Source organism: Ciconia boyciana, chromosome 3 (assembly GCF_034638445.1).
Source record: "Ciconia boyciana chromosome 3, ASM3463844v1, whole genome shotgun sequence".
In the NCBI taxonomy this organism is placed as follows: domain Eukaryota; kingdom Metazoa; phylum Chordata; class Aves; order Ciconiiformes; family Ciconiidae; genus Ciconia; species Ciconia boyciana.
In genome coordinates this window covers 41,351,200-41,370,696 of record NC_132936.1, presented here as the reverse complement: position 1 = coordinate 41,370,696, position 19,497 = coordinate 41,351,200, and the positions used below count along the sequence as shown (strand labels likewise).

At 41.7% G+C, this 19,497-nt stretch overlaps 1 protein-coding gene across 1 annotated transcript; it reads right to left on the bottom strand.

Annotated features, from left to right (window-relative positions):
* Nucleotides 1-772: 772 nt before the first annotated feature.
* SPACA1 (sperm acrosome associated 1) lies at nucleotides 773-17,850 on the bottom strand. The gene is made up of 7 exons (XM_072855937.1): nucleotides 17,706-17,850; nucleotides 13,902-13,958; nucleotides 9,834-9,935; nucleotides 9,347-9,453; nucleotides 8,686-8,821; nucleotides 1,144-1,288; nucleotides 773-866 (listed from the first exon to the last, which is right to left on the bottom strand). Exons 1-7 carry the CDS (start codon nucleotides 17,848-17,850, stop codon nucleotides 773-775), a joined length of 786 nt encoding a protein of 261 aa, XP_072712038.1.
* Between the last annotated feature and the right edge of the window lie 1,647 nt (nucleotides 17,851-19,497).

The following is a 19,497-nucleotide window of genomic DNA, read 5'->3' as shown; positions in this document are numbered from 1 at the left end:
TTGATTACAGAGGTAGCTGAATCATTGGTGTGACCCTATGGGGCTACTCTTCTGTTCACATATTTTGGTCCCCTTGATGGCAGAAATGGTTATGTGTGCAAATGTGCAGGTAAAAATTTAATGAATCTTATGAAGAAACTTTTAATGATCTTTTCTACCATTACACATCCTTCCATGCGTCAAGAAGAAACTGGATTGCAGTGATTACACAGTAGGTGCTGTGCTTGGAAGATCACTGAGGAGATAAGGAGCACTTTACAAAAAATGGTCTCTGCCTACACTATATGCCTAGTTTCATCTAGTCTAGATTAACATCTCCACAAAATTAAGACATGTTAAATATATCATTTTCACCATCCTCACAAAAATCTGGCTTTGGTTCTCCAGTTCAGAGGTGCTTAGACTGGGGAATTAAACTACCTGGGGAATGGTGTCCACCTTAAAATAGAAGTATTTTTACCCATTTCACTTAAAGTTCAGTAATCCAAGACAGTGAATGAACTGTTATTTTTTTATTTATTTATTATCTTAAAACCAGTATTTCAAACATATTTTAATCTTCTTTATACAGTATTTCTATGTAATGATTTTTTTTTTCTAATTCTGTTCATTATGCAAGTCCTGGAGGGACTTCTGTACTTCATCCTCTGTGAGTGAAGGTTCTGCCGCTTCTTGTATTATGGCTAATGCAGATGGTGAGAACAGTGTAGCTGCAGGTGCAGAGACTCCAATTCCTTGAAAGGCCAATGCGGACCCTGGGGGGAAGGGCTATTTATTCCGTGTTACACAGTGATCTTTTGTTGGCCAGCTTCTTGCCTTGGTTGTCTTGCCCAGATTTTGATTCCCAAATAGATTTTACAACAGCCCTGAAATGGAAAAAAGAATTAAACAAAAACATACCTTTAAGTAGGTTTACATAAATTGCTCTGAATCATTCCCTTCCAGAACATCCACAATCACTGTAACTGCTCTGCAAAGTACTTCTTTCAAATCTCCAGAAGCTTGCTCCTGTTTTTTCTACTGGCAACACAAATATTAAACTGCAGAAAAACTTAAATAGTTCACCCCAGGTCATGTTTGTCATCAGTAGTACCATATTTTCATCAAATAAAACATAAATCACATTGTATGCTGTCCACCTACCAGTGAAGAATCATACAGATCATGGCAAAGATCACACCAACAGTCACAATGATTCCAGTTACCAGGCAAAAGACCAGGATGGCATCTGTCATTGTTCTCCTCGATTTCCCAGTTTCTATTCTCCTTGATTTTTTTGTTTCCATTTCTGAAGAAAAGAAATACATGGTCATTATTACGTTGAAATTTTCAAATGAATCAGGCATTTAATCTCATGAACAGGACTGAAAAGGAGCAGGGCCTGATTATTTACAATCTGACATCTTTCACAACCTTTGGGCCTTTACCGTATCAGCAAAAGTTAGAATAGTTAACATTTTATACCTTCTTTGCAAAGGCATATCTAACCAAAGAAGATACAAAGAAATGGAGATCAAGGCATGTGGAGTGGGATACATGTCACTTAACAGCCGTGAAACACAAAGAACTGCAATTCCTGAAGACAAGGAAAATATTAGAGAGGGAAGTGTGTCTATTTGGTACATGTTAAGAATTACTAATATAACAATTTTTTTGCTTTAAGAAATGCCTTAATGTAAGATTTCAAGGAACATCCATGTAAGATGTGTGAATTACCACAGGCTATCTGCCACTCGAGGCAGGCTGACTTCTTTGTTCTGTGCCTGGTACCAGGTGCTCCGTCACGCAGGGCTGAGGCACCAAGGTACCACCGTGCTACAGAAGAATTCTAACAATGGTAGTTGCTGCAGTAATAATGAAAATAATGAAGCCAAAAGAGAGTACGCTAACAGACCAGATTCAAGGACTTAAGTGCTGCTTTTTAGTTCCCTGTCTCTATCTAGGCCTGCAAAGCCTTTATGTAAAGCAAATAACCACTGCGCATGGAAAGGAGTTGTTCTGCATGGCCCAGAAACGCATAGTGAGGACCAGCTGCATGAAGCTGAGAAGTGAAAAATGTAGCAAGGATATCAAGTAAAAATGCAATTTTGCAATGCTGCAGCCTGTTCAACCATTCACCTAAGGAAACTGAGGGTCCTGCCATTACTTGGGCTGTTTCTCTAAGACCAGACGTACCAGTTAGGAGATCCCTCTAAGAAACAACCCAGGAAGAGTGGAAAATGCTGAAGATGGTCAACGAACTTCCCCCATCTGTTTCTGGACACTGGATAAAGAAATGCCTGGAAACCAAACCCAGTCACCTTGTTCTGAAATTTAATTGACCTTATTTGTTCAGCCACATTCAACCAAACTAATGAACCATCATGCATCTTCCCAGAGCCCTCCAGCTTTGACAATTTTACACAAACCAACCCTAATTTCTCTTTCATTTTCCCTCATATAGTTTCTAAAACTATAAGGTGCTATCTCATTGCTGACTGGTATGCAAAATTCATGCTTACACTGGTAGGAATTCTGTGTAGCAGAATGACTGCAGGAAAACCATTTCTATTTCTATTTTGTTTCTACTTCTATATAAGGTCCTGTGCCACTGTCATCACTGTAGTATCTAAGCAACTCTTCCATCGCATCATTTGAGCTTCATTCTCCTGCATCACAGAATTTTCATTTTGATATTCTTAAACCACAGCTCATCTATAAGATTCTCCTGATCTCTCTGCAAGATACAGGACAGGTAAGAATGGTGAACTGTCTGAGAATATCATACATAATAAGTCTGAATACTGGGGTTTCCATACAGTGTAGAGCTAACTGCTTTTAGACTAATTCACTTCACTGACTGGACTGTGTCTTTCTAGAATTACATGCAGTTGTGGGGCATGGAGGTTAATGAAAATTATCTTTGATTTTGCAATTTCATGAACGTAATATATTTTCCCCTTGGCAAGATGTGAATTTAGAGCTCTAAGAATACCTCTGTTTACAGGCTGCAACAGGAGGCTGCTGAAGAGAAAAGCGAGTTTCATGTTATCCACAGCTAATCTACTCAAGTTTTCTTCCTAGGCAAGAAATTCTTCCAATAGTCAAGAACCAGAACTGCCCAAGAGACAACCTGATAATACAGAGGGGATGCCTTCCAAGTAAACACACGTGTTTAAAATGCAAGCAGGAAGCAGACAGGAAAGCAGCTTCCCAATAAGCTGGTTTACAATGAGCAAAGATTGATTCACATCAGGTGCACTTTTAAGCCCCTGACTGCGCTCCGAAAGTCCAGGCAACACTCCCAATTGGTCAGTGAGAATTTTGGAACAGCCAGAATATGCCTTAAAAACATCTTCAGCTTACAGTTAAGGTTACAAAGATGTATTTACATCAACTTTTTTAAAAAGTCCACTTAGCTTAGTAGAAGTAGGAAGAACAATTCTTCTTTGAAACATGCAAAGTCTAGTTCAATGACTTTCAACTTAAAGTCTACAGCCTACTGCAGGTATGTGGACCACTTCACTATAAAGAAAAGATAGAAAGCACTATCATCATATATATTGTGCAATTACATTGTCAAAAAAATCCTAAAATTGCGTGCACTCCACTAGAAATTTTCTAGGGTTCTACAAATGAAAATGACATTGATAACATATCTGACTGTTTCAAGCAGATTGCCTCCAGCCCTACTGGAAGGTTGGCATTCTCACTTTACCTGTTGATTATTTATATTCATCTTAACTAAAAGAGGAATGCACTTAAATCAAATGCAAGGGTGAGATACTGCACTTAGACTGTAGGCACTGTTAGATCTAAACTATGAAGATCCATTTATTTGTGCAAGTCAGAACAAGGCAGGAAGGAAGGAAAAGAAGGAATTCTCAGATTTAATTCTTAGCTTCCACCAGTGCTTGCTGATTTGAGGCCAGCCCTTGTGGCAGAAACTCCAGAGTGTGCTGGTCATAGCTCATGCAAGCCTTCCCAACAGCTCAAACGGTCCAAGCACCATACACTCCCTCCACCCCAGATCCTATCTGCTATGCCAATGGGGGAACGACAGGCTGGATTAAAGGAAACCAAAAGTGTCGTCTGTATGGCCATTACCAGCTGCTAAGAAGCTTGACAGCTTTTTTACCTCCCTTCTGCAATCAGAACAAGATACTTAGTCTGAGACACCGTGCAGGACCTGGCTCAAGGACCTTAGAAATTCACTGCTTTCTTATTTGGGCCGAAAGAGATACATCACATACCTCTCACACCAAGCACCAGAGCAGAATAGCTCTAAAACAGAGAGCACATTCTTTGCTGCGGTGTGGCCCAGCAACCATATTTGCATTGCATACCATAGTTCCACAAAGCTGCTTTGCTTTCTATGCAGGGCAATGCATCTCTGGACTGTTCTCCGCCTTCATGGAACCCTCTGGCCTTTAATTTGCTTAAATCCAAATACATTCAGAAGCATCCGTTGCCACTGCTAGCATTTCCCTCCAGAAAATATCAGCAATACAAATTCTGTCTCTGCATTCTATTCAGTCATTTCTTCAATAAGAGAGAGATTCACAATACTGTAAACTATACACATAAAGAAAGTGGGACACCATTTCTGTCCAAAGAAAACCCACTACTTCTGCCAGCAGCACTTCTCCTCTTCCTCCTCCTCTTCCCCTGGATTTTTCATTGAGCTGGAGTTCCTCCTAGACCATGATGTTGACTGTACAGCAGTGCTCCATCTACAAGCAGACGCTCAACCAATTGTTTATACGGTCCAGCAGCCAACAGGAATTCTCTCCACCAGTTTTCAGATCCAGAAAGTATGTACCAGAAAGTTTGGCAGAGGGGAATGAGATTCTGCCTCTGCAGGCTGGTTTTGGTTTTTTTTCCCCTTATTATAATGGTGACACATACCTTTTTTGTTTCCCTTCTAGATTATCTAGAAGCCTTTTTCTATGTATTAAAAATGGATGGATATATGCTAATGAGAGAGCAGGATTATATACACAGAGGAGATCCAGGCTGTTAATCTTGGGTACTGGGATTCCCCATTTCATTTCTGTGCAAATGCAAGGACAATGTGGCCATGCTGATTACATGTTTGCACAGTAGCTGGTTACAGAGACGTGACTTTTCTCTCTCAAGGAAGTTCTGGCACTGAGGTCATCAGCAGGAAATGAACTGAAAAGAGATGGGGGCTAGAATGGCTTCTGAGACACAGAAACGCTATTGCCTTCATCTTCTCGACAGAAGTGCCACTAGACACATACCCCAACTCGCTCTCTTGCTCATGAGAAGCGTGGAGCTCGGAGCACAGCTGGGATCTCAGTAGGCTGACACCCTTCACATAGCATCCTAATGAGGATCGTTCTCTGCTCTCGTATTCCTCCCTTGCAGAGTCCTCCCTCCTCACAGGACTATTATTAGTAAATATGAATAAACCGCCTTCCAGCTCCAAAGTCTTCACGAAACACCAAACAACACAACGGGTGGGAGTGTGAAACAACATCCTTCAGTGTTTCAGGGTAGTGATTTAGTAAGGACATATAGAAATGTCAGTTATTAAAAAGATGGGATTTTCCTTGCAGAGATCCCCATAATTTTTGATGAAGATAAAATACTTTTTTTTCCCATTATGTTTCTCTTGCTATAAAAGACAAAGAGGTCTGAATAGTTCTGAAAACAAAAGGAAGAGCCAAATTACTAAAGACCACTCACTTATGCAAAAAGGTCATTATGACTGTTCATCAAAAGGTCACTGAGAAGCGTAGTAATCACTGGTAAAGGACACATGGAAGTTCTCCGTGCACAGATTTAAAACTAACTCATATGAAGTTTTGCCACATGGCAAATACACACAAATTCCTGTGAGGTTTTACCTGCCCTTTTTCAAAATGTCTTCCCTTCCTCCCACCTCAGACGCCTCAAAGTCTGAAGCAGAAAGTGTCACGCTATGTATTTTCAAGTGGTGGCTTTGGGGCCAGGCTTGCAGATGGTGTTGCTGAATCTGGCCACTGCTGCTCATGTGAGTAAAACATCAGAGTGCTGGAAAGAGGAGGAAGGATGAGACAAAAGCAAACACATTCACCCCTTATCGGCTGCATTGATAATTTTTAGCTCTGTTGACGACTTCAAGGCTTTCTCTCTAGGAAAGCGCCAAGAAGAAAGGCCAGCCATGGAGCAAACACATTTCCACTTCCCCTGCCCTGTTCTGTAGCTCTGGAATGAAGAAATGTATCTCTGTGGAATGGTGAAAGGAGTGAGCTAGGTGATGAGAAAGACAAAATATACAAACTTAAGCTTATTGACCTGAGTGAGGCAGAGAGATGGCCAGAATTGTCTCAGTTGGATCAGACAAAAAAAGTAATTCAGGAGGTAACAGAGAGGACCTGCTCTTTTCCTGACTAAAACTGATTTGCCCTTTCAGCTGGTTCAAATAGACCTCCCAAAATCTACACGAGACCCCCTCCCTAAGACAGTTTGGCCTGTCGCACCAGCTGCCGGTGCCCGGGCAGCAGGGACTGCAGGGCGGCCGCTGTGAGGAGAGGCCGGGGCTGCCCTGTGCTGGACGCGGCCGGTTCCAGCCGGCTCCACCGGACCTGCCGGAGTAGGGCTGGCAGCCAGCCAGGGTCAGCCCACCACAGCCACCCAACCCACGCTGACTAGAAACCTCTGTGGCCAGTTTTGGGTACCGGAAGAAAATCCAGTTCAGTCCTGTAGGCTACCTGAAAAAGGAGATTTTTGACTATTTCTGACACCAATTTTGTGATGCTGCCCTTCTTTACATTTCAGCTTGGAGACCAGATAGATAAATGGCAAAGAAAAAGACGTTCACTCAACAGAAAGACTTACATTTTCTGGAGTAGGCAGAGAAACCATCTTGCTTGACAGGGATGATAAATTTAAGTCTCAAATTCCCCAACCCTCATTTCAAAAAGTCTTTTAATGAGGAACTGGGAAAGGCCGCATTGTACTGTGGGCAGAAACGTTACCCCTTTCCAAAGTCTGAACAACACAGCAAGACGTGCTCCCAGAGAACAGAGCAGCTCTGCAAAATACAAGGCAGCAGCTAAGAAAATCTACATCCAAACACAAGGAGTCTTGCTGCGTCCATTGATGCTGTCAGAAGGATCTTTCTCATTTCCTCCTGATCCTGTTGGAAAAGTAAATGCCATCTTCTGATCTGGCTAGACTTCTGACCATCCACAGAGAGCAAAACTAGATCTGTACGATGAAAGTCCTGGTACATTCTCAATCAAAACTTCAGCTGGTAACTTCTTCCATGTACCTAATTAACAGTTAATAATTTCTAAAGCCCCAACAATGTCATTCCTGGGGAAGCAAAGCCCAGAAACTCCTTTGGGCATCTACACACCTCTGCACCAAGCCAAAGGACGCTGATCTGGCACTAAGCAGAACAACCCATTCCTTTTAAGGTACTTAATAAACCTTAGAGCTTGTCCCCCTCAGATTTCTTTATAGTCGTAAACATTTTCTGAACCAATAAATCTCAGTCCTTGTAAGAAGTTCTCAGTGGGTATGTCTGTTGGGCGGGTTTCATCTGACCACTTTTCACCAAGACTGCTCAGTCACAGCTTAGGCACAAGTGTGTGAGTCGTCCTATTGATGACTCACGACTCAAGTCAATGGGGCCATTTGCATGCTTCAGCCTAAAACAGATTATGTGCTCCGCTAATTCGGGTCTCAAAAAGGAAGCTTCCTCTGTACAAAAAGGAACGTAGAGACTGAATAGTGGGAGAAGGAAAAAAAAAAAAGCTTTGGGTGTTTTGTGACTGCCAGATGGATTTAGAAAATGAATAAACAAATTCCATGTTACTGTACAATGGCAGAAAGGACTTCAACAGAGATAGAGGAAATAGCCTATCTTAATGAAGAGAGAGGAAAAAAAGCAGGATTCCCAGGCCAGTTTTACCTAGGTAAACAACACAGAGGGGAGAAACGTAGTGAGGGATATCTCCAAGGATTTCTTTCTTTCTCGTCTGCCATAATTTTGCGTAAGAGCTGAATCTACATTATTTCAGGATAAACTTTAAATTTTGATGAGCAAGACACTTTCACCCTTTCTCTGATTAGGAAAAATGGAGTTTCTGTACACCTGTTCTCATGGTTTGAGAAAATCAGCACACTGCTACCTTTCCTGATGAAGTCAGCAAAAATCCCATTAGCAGAGGTGAGAAAGATAGTACTGGGGAACTTGTTTTATGATGTATTCTTTTTAATGTTAAGCTTTGCTAAATCCATTGTGCATAAGCAAATTCCAGATGGCTGCTAAAAGAAAAACCCCCAAAGGTTGTTTTCCTGCTTCAGTATTGAAGTGGAAAGGAGATTTAACTGCAGAACCCATGCAGATGGTGCTACGTGGCTTAGCGAGGCAAAAAGAAGTCTATGTTAACCAACCTGGGTGCAGTAAAAAATAAGCCGGTAATAGGAAAACCTCCTTATTTTAGCTTGAATTTTTACAAAGGGTAAAGAGAATACTCATTCCTACCACAAGGAACCTCTTCATTCCCATTCTGTAATTTCCTTTTATATGCCTCTCTTATTGGCCCACATTTCATGACAGTCGTTACCACAGTGCACAAGCTCCTGCCTATATACTACTGGTGACGTGCAATCTTACAAAGACTGAGTACTACATAAAAAACACATGGCCCTATCACTAGAAGACTGTAAGCATCTCTATCAGCTCACCAGTTGTTGTGTAGACTGTGTATTTTACAGAGGCAATTATATTTCCATTTTCTTGAGTTTCACACTGGAAGGTAACCGAGCGGGTATCTCTGCAAACTTCCATAATAGCTGAATCATCGGGAAGAATGCGTGCTGTCTAGCCATATATAAAAGAAAAGAAAAGAAAAAAAGGGGTTGTATTTTTTCAAATAGATCTGCAAAGACAAGTTGCATTGTGTCAGATGCCCAGAAAAGTGCTTATTCTACTCCCAACAGTTTTCAACCTGTCAGGACCCCTTGGCCCCTGGGAAAATTCCTCCCATTTCTTCAGCACCTCCTACTTGAACAACTGGGAAGGGCAACGTGGTTGTGACTTGCTGACATGTATGCACTCACCAGCCACTATCTCCCATTTTTCTGAAACCACAGTAAACATTACTCTCTAAAATTATTGTTTCCCTCACATAAACAGGATATTGAAGCTGCATAAAGGAGCAAAGCCATGCAAGTCCTTGTATTACCAGCTCGCCAGTGATAAATCAGGGCTTATTTGCATTATGATGGCAAAGGAAATAACCTGCCCAGAAGTCTGTACAATTCAGATGGAACTGCAGGTATTTACCTGCAGGTAAATACATGCAGTATGCAATTCTTCTGTACAAAGTGGGGTTCAATTACTCACCTTGTTTGGAATTAACATCTTCCAAACATATTTAAATCGATTTTTAGGAGGTATATAAATACAAGGCATCTTCACACAGGCAAGGCCCTCAGAAATTGGTATTCCCCCTACAGGAGGAATTTTTAATAGGTACATCATCAACTATATGAAACATCTTTGTATAGATCATAAAGTTCATAATTCTTCAAACCACAGAATGTTACTTGGAAATTATCCTTTCCCTTAAAATTACTTCAAATAATTTTTGCTTGGTCTAATGTCAGGAATGAAGCACATAGCAGAAAAATGGTATTTTACAGGGACTTGAAATCAAGCGCACATCAGAACAGAAATGAGATCTGAAACATTACTGGATTGCTTAACAGGGTAATTGGAGGGTAGAACGCAATCACTTCATTCCGCTTCCACCACACTAACAGAGAATAAGGATGTTTCCTTCAAATCAACTTACTTGCTCTAGATTACTCTATCACAGTGTTCCACTTACATCCACAGTCTACCGGCCCCCAGCATTCCTCCACACGGACAATACATTTTGCTTCAGTCCCAGGGCATCCACTGGTTAACAGAACTTCTCGAATGCCAATCCCTTTGGGTGAAAAAAAAGAATCTTTCACTCTGCATTTCTTCATTTCCTTCAAACTCTGTTTTTGCTTTCTCTTTCTTTATCCTGGATGTTAATATGATGTATCTACCAAATACCAGGCAAAACAGATCTTCTCAGAGTGCCTGCTAAAGCTATCCCATGTTGGCATCTAAGATTTCAAGACAACATTTACTTCTGTCAGACTCTGTACTGAAGGAGCCAGATTCTTAGGATCATCATGTATCAGAAAAAGAATTCAAAATGAATTCAAAACTTTTCTTACAGAAAAAGAATTTGAAATGAAACTAATATATGTTCTGCAAAACAGTTAATTCACTTTAAATATCAAAGCATTCAGGCTTCTGGCCTTTAAATGCTCAAATCAGATGGCACAGAGAATCCTGTACAGACTGCCAACTCAGTCTGCCTCCAGTCTTGTGACTGTCTGAGTGTCTTCAACTCCCACCAAGGTCAACAGAAACTGAAGGCACTAAAAACCTCCTGGCACTGGGAATGGAGTCTGAAGTTACCTAACAGTGACCAACAATGAGTGATACAGGAATATCACCCACAGCCACCAAAATGAAGCCTCTCAGAACACGGAGGCTGGTGGTCAGTAACATAGAGCTTCTCCTGAGAAACTGGTGAAATCAAGTGTTGACCAGCAGGACTCCACCTGCAACATGGAGGGTCCTACTGAAGACAAAGAACAGGAGATAACCTATCACAAATGTGAAAAGTTAAGGAAAATTCCCACACAATGTTCAAGGAAGCAAAAACAACGTTCATTCTCACTATCAGGATTTCAATGGGAACATCCTCATTTTAACAATTACGAACAAATTCAAAACAAGTGCTATAATTGTTTTTGCCAAACAGTGTGTACACAGTTCATTGGAATGACATAGCTTGTGGGGGAGGCAGGAGTAATATGTTTAGGCCCAGTAAACACTGAAGGTTTTGCCATTTTTCCAGAAGCATTTTGTTTACTAATAGACATGGAAAGAGGAGAGTTAAACCCCCCTTGCAGTAGAATAATAAATAGGAAATTGGTTTGAATATTGCATTTATGATGCATCTGCATTCCTTAAATGTGTATTATATAAACCAATGGATTTCAGAATGTTTCAGAGATGTCATGTAACTCGTGAAACAGTACTTCAAGTGACAGAGGGAGACAACACCACTTACTGAAAATGACACAAAATGAGGATCGTTCTCCACTCCAGAGAATGTCTCATCTCATGGATGCAGAGACAGAGGTGTAAATGGCAGTGAACTGACACTTTTATTAAAGGCATTCCTCTTTCTTCAGTGCCATGTAGTTTTTTTAGCTAACAAAAAAAGACAGGAAACCTATGAAAACTCAAAAAGCTGGCTTGATAAAATCTGGGTGCTTGGCTAACTGTAGTCACATTCATCAGGAAAAATCTCACTGTGTCTTACCTACAGGAATATTAAAATTTGGGAATTATATCCCACTCAAAGGGTTGATGAAAAAAGCTCTTTTAATTAGATCTGCAAGTTCTCTTGGTACTCCTTTGCCTCTTCCTTTTGGACAGCTTTTTCTTTCATTCCCGTGTTTCCTTTCCCCACCTCTTCTTAGTAGCTGCCAATGCTGATGAAATTAATCTACTGAGATGCTCTAACAAATGAAGTCTTAACTTCAACAAGTCATACAAGTTAACCTAACAGAAAACTGGCCACAATGCAGTAAAATAAATTACCCAAATGAAATTTACCCTAGAGAAATGTACATTAATAGACTGGTGGAGGGAAGGGGGTGAAGAGGGATGATCCACAAAGAACTGAATACTTAGCAATACAAAACCAGCAGTTATGAGAGAAATTTAGAGGTCAGAGTGGCCAAAACAATTAGACCACAAAGAGACTAAGGCAAATTTGAGGCAGGTATGACAAGACATCATTAACATATGCTTTAATTGTGCTTTAATGCCTCTGTAAACCTGGACTATGAATAGAGGAGCAATGGATCTGAGCCACAGCATTACGGGGAAAAAATAAAGAAACTGGAATCCGTTCAGAAAGCAAGAAATAGAAAGGGCTAGATAGATGAATCTAGGGAACAAAAAGGAATATGAAGGAGACAAAGAGATTACGGCTTTACTGGAAGAACCAAGAAGCTACCTTTCAGCCTTTCAGCAGACAAACATGCCATGCATTGAAAAGCCTAGACTAGAATGAAGGCTACAAACATGATCTGAACTCCAGATACTAGATGATGCCAGATATGAGACGATGCCTTTTTCTTTTTTGTTAGAGCTTCCCTTTCCTGATTCTTCAGTAAGACTATATAATTTTCAGTATTAAAGGGTTTAAACATTTGTATTTGGTCTGGGTGGGATGGAATTAACTTTCCCCATAGCAGCCCTCATAGTGCTGTGCTTTGTATTTGTAGCTGGAATGGTGTTGATAACACACCGATGTTTTGGCTACTGCTGAGCAGTGGTCCCACAGCAGCAAGGCTGTCTCTTCACGCCTCACACCCCCTCAAAGGCCAGTAGGCTGGGGGTGGGCAAAAGGCTGGAAGGGGACACAGCCGGCACAGCTGACCCAAACTGACCAAAGGGATATTCCATAGCATATGACATTGTGCTCTGCAATAAAAGCTAAGAGAAAGCAGGGGGAGGGGGGGCGTTTTTATTAAGGTGTTTGTCTCCTGAAGCAACCACTATGCATACAGAGGCCCTACTTCCCAGAAAGTGCCTGGACATCACCTGCTGATGGGAAGTAGAGAATAATTTTGTTTGTTTGTTTCCTTTGCTTCTGTGCACGGTCTTTGCTTTTCTTTATTAAACTGCCTTTATCTCAACCCGTGAGTTTTTCATGTTATTTTCTCCCCCCGTCCCACTGAGGAGGGGAGTGATAGAGTGGCTTGGTGGGCACCTGGCAGCCAGTCAACATTAACTCTGAGGGACCAAAGACGAAACAGAGCCAAAATTTAGTGAAATTCCCTGGAAATACAGAACATTGAGACATCTGCTAGAGGAATGGGACATAAGGAACAGTTTCTTAGTATCCAAAAGATTTCTACATCAGAGCAAGTGCGGTTATTAAGAGTATAGGGATACCTATATGGCATTGGTATATGGAACATATAAGCAGGTTTGAAATTATGAAGTGAAGAAAGAGAAATATTAAAGTATGTAGAAGCAACAAAAAAATCTTCTAAACCCATAATGTCCTAAGATGTGAAATAGGAGGGAATCAAGGAAGCTCTGTCATTGGAAATATCAAAAAGTGGCTAGAAAAAATAAAAAGGCATACTCTAGAAAACGTCAGATTGATGGGGCAAAAACTCATCTCTCTTTTTTCTGTGGTCTTATGAGAAACTGAATTTGTTCAGAAAAAAATTAATAGCTTTTCTGATTCAAGACTGCTTCCTAAGCAATATAATTACCACCTCACAGCAGTTTCTATCATCACCCCAAACGCAGAGATGTCTTCTTAAGGCTCATCTCGTTTTTCCTCTCTCCCTTCCTACTCCAGAATGATACCTCTCCTCTCCATTGCACAATTTATAAATTGTATAAATGTGGAATACAGAACAGGCTACTGCAGGCAAGCAATTTTTTGGCAATATTGTATGTGGGAAGACATCTGTGAGAAGCATCAGAAGATCTTTCATCTTCTGAACATCTCACAGATGTTCACAAATAGCGAAAATTGTTACTTTGGGGAAGGCAGCTCATGTGCCAATAAATGTAGGGAACTGGTTTAAAATAGGAGCTTGCAGGCTGTGAAATTAATAAAACAACAGATCTGACCTAAACTCCTAATGACAATCAGCCTGATTGTTTTTGTTAATTATAGTTATTGGCAATTGAAATCAATGAGAGGTGAACGAGGGCAAGCAAATTACAACTGCTAAAATGCTACAGTTAGCACTTTTTTTTTTTTTTCAAAAACAAATGACAATATGTTTTATTCATCTGCTTTCCTACTTACCACATGTAACTGTGCATACTCCAAATTCTACTTCCGTGGACACAGTGGCATTCAGACCTGAACACAAAGTCTAAAGTTACATCTCTAATACAATGACAGGGGTGGAAATGCCCTATTAACAGGAAACTCAATCCTTGAAATCTTTACTACTTTTTAGTTGAAATATGAAATTTGCCAACATTTTTGCTTTCACTAACTAAACCAGAAAAACAAGACATTTATGAAAAAATTATCATAAAATCCAGTGTGAATAGCATTTATGTTTAAACCTTAAGATAATTCTTTAAAAGGAAAAAATGTATTTTTCTTATAAACCAGTCTATGATGTTAAATTAGCCTACTGAATGCTCTGGGAAGTACAGTGTCTAGGTTCTATGCAAATTATAGGTCTTCCCTGAAAAGAGATAAGAAGAATTTTCATTAAACAATATTCAGTTAACTCATTTCCTTGTTCTTTCTGGCTAACATACGCCTTCCCACACGATTCTTTCCCCATCACACTTCAAGGTCAGGTTTAGACAGCCAGCACAAAGATGAGTCAACCAGGTACAGTATTTTAATTAGGTACAGGGGTTTTAATCACTGTGATTGGGTTCCTTCCATTTTTTTAATGGTACTTTGAGGTTACAGAATGGGTTTCACAGAATGTACAAAAGCAAAAGGTTCTCATCTCCATCTGGGATTCAAATCTGGATTATATATTTTATTCCTAATAGCATGCAAATTGAATGTTTGTTTATAAGGATACTGAGATACAGTAACTGTTCCATAGAGCAAATAACTTAGTGAAGCTCCTTTGGAAATTATTCATTAAGTAAGCAATAGGTCTTTCCAATTCTTCCAAATGCAAAGAGAAAGTCACTATGACTGTTTTTACAAGTCTACACTGCCAGTCCCGCCTACTCAGATTATTTTTTTTCTGATAACAAATACTTACCAATGTAAAGTTTGCTTTCACTGTCTCTCAGTTTTTTATATTCAAGATTTATGTTTACAAAATGTTATTTCTGTGCAGCAATTCAAGTTTATATATCACTTCTCGCTACTAAATCTCTGAGTAACATTTACAGTTTTCACACACTATCCAAAACTTTAAATTTCTCAGGTTGAAAGGAACAGATCCATTTCTCTTGCAGTCAGTGCTATACAAATATAAAACCTTTATTCCTCCATTGTAAAGGATTTACACTACAGCAGCACAGTGCATTCTCCACAATGATACACTGATACTGAACTCTTTTTCCCAACACTATAAATGAGCCATCAAAATCTTATTCTTCTGTTATCTCTATCTGTCTCTATGGTTTTGACATTTACTTCAGCATATAAGCTGTGCTCGTCAGAACAGTCTTCTAGCGTATGCACAACAATCCTTACACAATAAATTAACTATCCAGATGAGTTATAAAGAATCCAACCTTAGCCAAAACATAAGGAAAAAAATGATAAGACTAAAATCCTACGAAAACAGAGATAACCTTTAAAACAGCTACTGTATCCTCAAACTCTATCTCTAATGAGCCTTAAAAAATAAGAACTTCTTTAGAAGATGGTGCCCACCATGGACACCCTATCATGTTTCCCTTAGTTTCTTTTAAATTAATGGGGCAGTCATTCAACAGTCTTGTCTAACAGCAACTACCACAGCACAGCAGAGAGGAGGGGAATGTAAGGATCCTGTCTACAGTCTAAACACAGTCCTGTTTAAAAATGCCTGTTTTCAACTTGGTACAACGTGAGTTGCACTTGTTCCTGTGTGCAGAATAAACATAAACAGGGAGGGAGGGCTAGGACAGCTTCAGATGATGTAAATTCTCAACTCAATAGATTTCTGACAATTCCTATCAGCTTCTGGTAAGCCCCAAACCTCTACCCTGAAAGCAGGCATTACTGTAATTCAATTCTGAGGTGACAAGCTGAGTGTAGCCACAGCAGGGCATCATGATATCTGAAAGGAGAAGCTGCCACTTCTCATCCAGACACAAATTTTAAAAAAAAAAAGAAGAAGAAAAAGCTTTAGAAACAAGAAGAGACACAAAACTTCAGATATTACTAATAGAAGGTTGAGGGACTTTGCTAAGCAGTGAAAGCAAACTTCTCCTAATGATAGGTGAAGGTATCAACCATGATACCCTTTCAGGATGCTTCTGGCTTCAGGAGCACCACAATGCGCAACGCGACTCTTTTGTCAGAGGTTCATAATGGTGAACTGACTATAGCTCTAAATAAAAAAGATACTGTGTTTTCTAAGTAGTAATACTCCAAATAAACCTTTAAACACTAAACATTAAAAGTTGATTGGTTCTAAATTAATGAGTTAATCAGGAATCACCAATCCTGATTTCTGATTTAATGAAATAAAAAAAAACAAAACAAAAAACAACAAAAAGAAACTTTAAGGGAAACAGGATCAGGTTCACTGATAATCATCTGGATAACACACCACTTTTGATATGAATGTTATGAACCTTCCATGCCAATATCACAATACAAAGTTTTGTATTGCTTCCTTTACTTGCATTTCCTCCCTGCATTTTAAATGAACCAAAATGTTAAGAAAGCTTCCGGTAAGAAACTACAGATCTTTTCACTTATATAAGATGGCTGGTTCCAGTTGCATCAGGTTCAGATAAAAATATAGTGTCAGCCCTGTGCAAAGAGAATTATGTATATAGCTTCCATTAGCATTAATAGGAGTTATATATGTAAATCCCACACATGCTGAGATAAGAATGTGCTAAGGAACTGCATTTACATTCCTGTCAGGGGGCTGCAATTAGTACCAGCACAGCAAAGGCAGTCTGTATTCCTCTCTACATTTGGAAGCCTTGTAAAAGTTATGTAGAACAGAAATCTTTGCCATTATGCACCATTTTAATTACAGGCCACATCACAGCATACATGCAGACTATTTTGATAAACGCTTAAAAAGCCCACAGAAGTCCTACTAAAAATGTCAACAGAGAGCACTCAAAGTCACGGCCACGCACCCTAGGGGAACTCGCTGACTCCTGCATTGGGCATCTCATTCTTGCCAAGTATTGTGGCTTTAGTACTTCTGGGGTCCCGAAGGCCAAAGTGCAGAGCATTTGCTCCCTCCCCAAAGTCGTACCACAAAGGCAGCTAAGGGGACGCAGGTTTCCCAGGACGGAAATCTTTTCCATGGGCAATTGCCTTTGCACTTGACAACACGTCAGCTGTGAACCTGTGCGGTTCGTTGCTCAACGACAGACGGAGGGGGTTTGCACGTATCCGACTCTCCGTAGCCCACACTTTTGGCTACGAGAGTGACGAGCAGATCTGGAGCTTTCCCCGTCTCCCCAGCCTCCCCCTTCAGGAGGGCCCCTGTGATGCTGCATGGCTTAATAAAGCACCGAATACACTCTGACACCTTCCCACTGCCTGCATATGACACCGAGGAGAGATCGTTACATCCTGGCGGTGATTAAGCCTTGCTCAGAAAGCACGACTCCGAGCAGCCCCGCAAATATCTGCTCTTCCACACGAAACCTGGTCTCCCTGCACCCCGGCCCTATCTCCTCTTCCACACGAAGCACCCCGGCCGCGCACCCCCTGCCTCCAGAGGGGGAAGCTGGGCGGGGAGGGGGAAACTCCCCGTGGCGGGAGCGGGAATCACCGGCATCTGCGGGAGAAGCCGTAAGGGGAGACGAGCAGGCAGCCGGCCGGGCTGAGGGCAGACCAGCGCCCGCACCTCCCGGGGAAGGGCCCCGGCGCCAGCGGGCGCGGCTCGGGCCGGAGGTGGCGGGGACGAGCGGGGCCTCCGCCCGCCAAGGGCGCCCGCACCGCCCGGGGCCGCCTCGCCCGGCTCGGCGCGCCCGCGCAGGGGCTCCGCCGCCTCCGCGCCGCTGCCGTTCACGGAGCCCGCCGCCGGCAAGGCCAGGAGCAGAGGCAGGAGCAGGGCCAGGTCGCCGCCCGCCCGCAGCGCCATACCTCCGCGCTCCGAGCCCGCCCCGCCGCCCGGCAACCCCGGGCGCGTCACAACGGGCCCGGCCCCGGCGGAGCTCCCGGCCCGGCCCCGGCGGCTGGTCCGGGAGCCCCGAGGTCGTAGGTTGAAGCTGGCAACGGGAGTGAGGGCAGTCTGCAGCCGCTTCGTTTGCCGGTCACTGGTGACGGCAATACGGCGCTCGCACGCTGGAGCGCAAGCCCCCCTTTCTAATAAAATGGGTGGCAAACTTTGTGGCGCTCAAACTTTGTGGCTACCTGCTAAAGATGATCTTGGATAGTAACATTTGCATTTGCAACTAAAGCTTTTGTTACTCCAAAGTCCAGAAAAGGCAGGTTTAGATTCAAATCTTTGTGGCTCACTCCTGTTTCTTAAAATGTTATCCTAGGATTTCCACAGTACCTTTCAACCCCCCGTATGCCAGCGTCCTGTGCAAAGGGGGGCTGCACAAACCGAAGAAATGCACCTGTGTTCAGAGCGGGAAACTGGCAATCGTGTACAATGGGCACGCTGGACAACAGTTCTGGTTGTGAGTGGGACCCCGGGCCAGCAGGTAGAGGCTATAAGAGCCTGCTTGCAGTCAGCATCCCCACCACCCAACATCAGTGTTTGCAAGTGATGCTCCCACATTTTACACCGAATCTATGTTGTAGTCACCGCTTCGATGTTCAGAAAGCCTCTGCAGATGTCCCAAGCAATCTGGGTGAGAACTTCCTTCTCAGTGAGCATGACTTCCATCGGCTATTGCCTTTCCCCAGAATAAAGAAATGCAGCCAACAAGGGGTTGCTTGTGAGTGCAGAGATGGACCTGGGCTGTGTGAAATTCGCTTTCATGGGAGCTGAAAATGAACAGAGTTTTCCCTGCATTTGAGACTATCCGTGTATCTTATTTCTTTGACTTACCTTTTCTTAATAATTTCTTCCCAGGACACTTGCTCTCACACGTGCAACAACCAATACAGAAGAAAATTCCTGGAACTGATCAAGCTACTTCCCTAAAGGGTAGAAGAGAGATTATTACTTGTATAAAATACCTGGGAGGCTCACAGATGTTGAAGGCAGAGAAAGCTGGAGAAGTGGGAAAATACTATTTGGTGGGTAATGAACCATTGTTTATTCAATAAAGTTCATGAAGCTGTCAAAGTTGATGTTGTCAAAATAATAATTATGTCCTTTATAATAGCCCCTATTTCTATATGTTCAGGACCCAAAGTCACCTAGAACTAGAAAAAAAGTCAATATTGAATAAAACCAGCTGCCTCTAGGGAAGGGAAAAAGATTGACCAAATAGGTTAAATCCAAGTGTGTATTCTAGTTTTTCTTTCATCGAGACATTTTCAACACACTTTCCTATCTATGTGTATGCATGTATACATACACACAGATGCACATATATTCCGTGCCACTGTGGCCGCTTGTGATGGGATGCAGGAGACATCTTCCATGAAGGAAAGGTGAATAATTTCCAGGAACAGCAGGGTTACATACTTCTCTAGAAAAAATAGATCTTTACCATCTCTACAGAATAAGCAGGAACTCAGCTTTTTAGGCTAGGACCTAGTAAAAGGCTGGATGGCATTTTGTGTATTTTCTCAACATGATTAGATAGTAGCAATGTCCTTTCCATTCCTT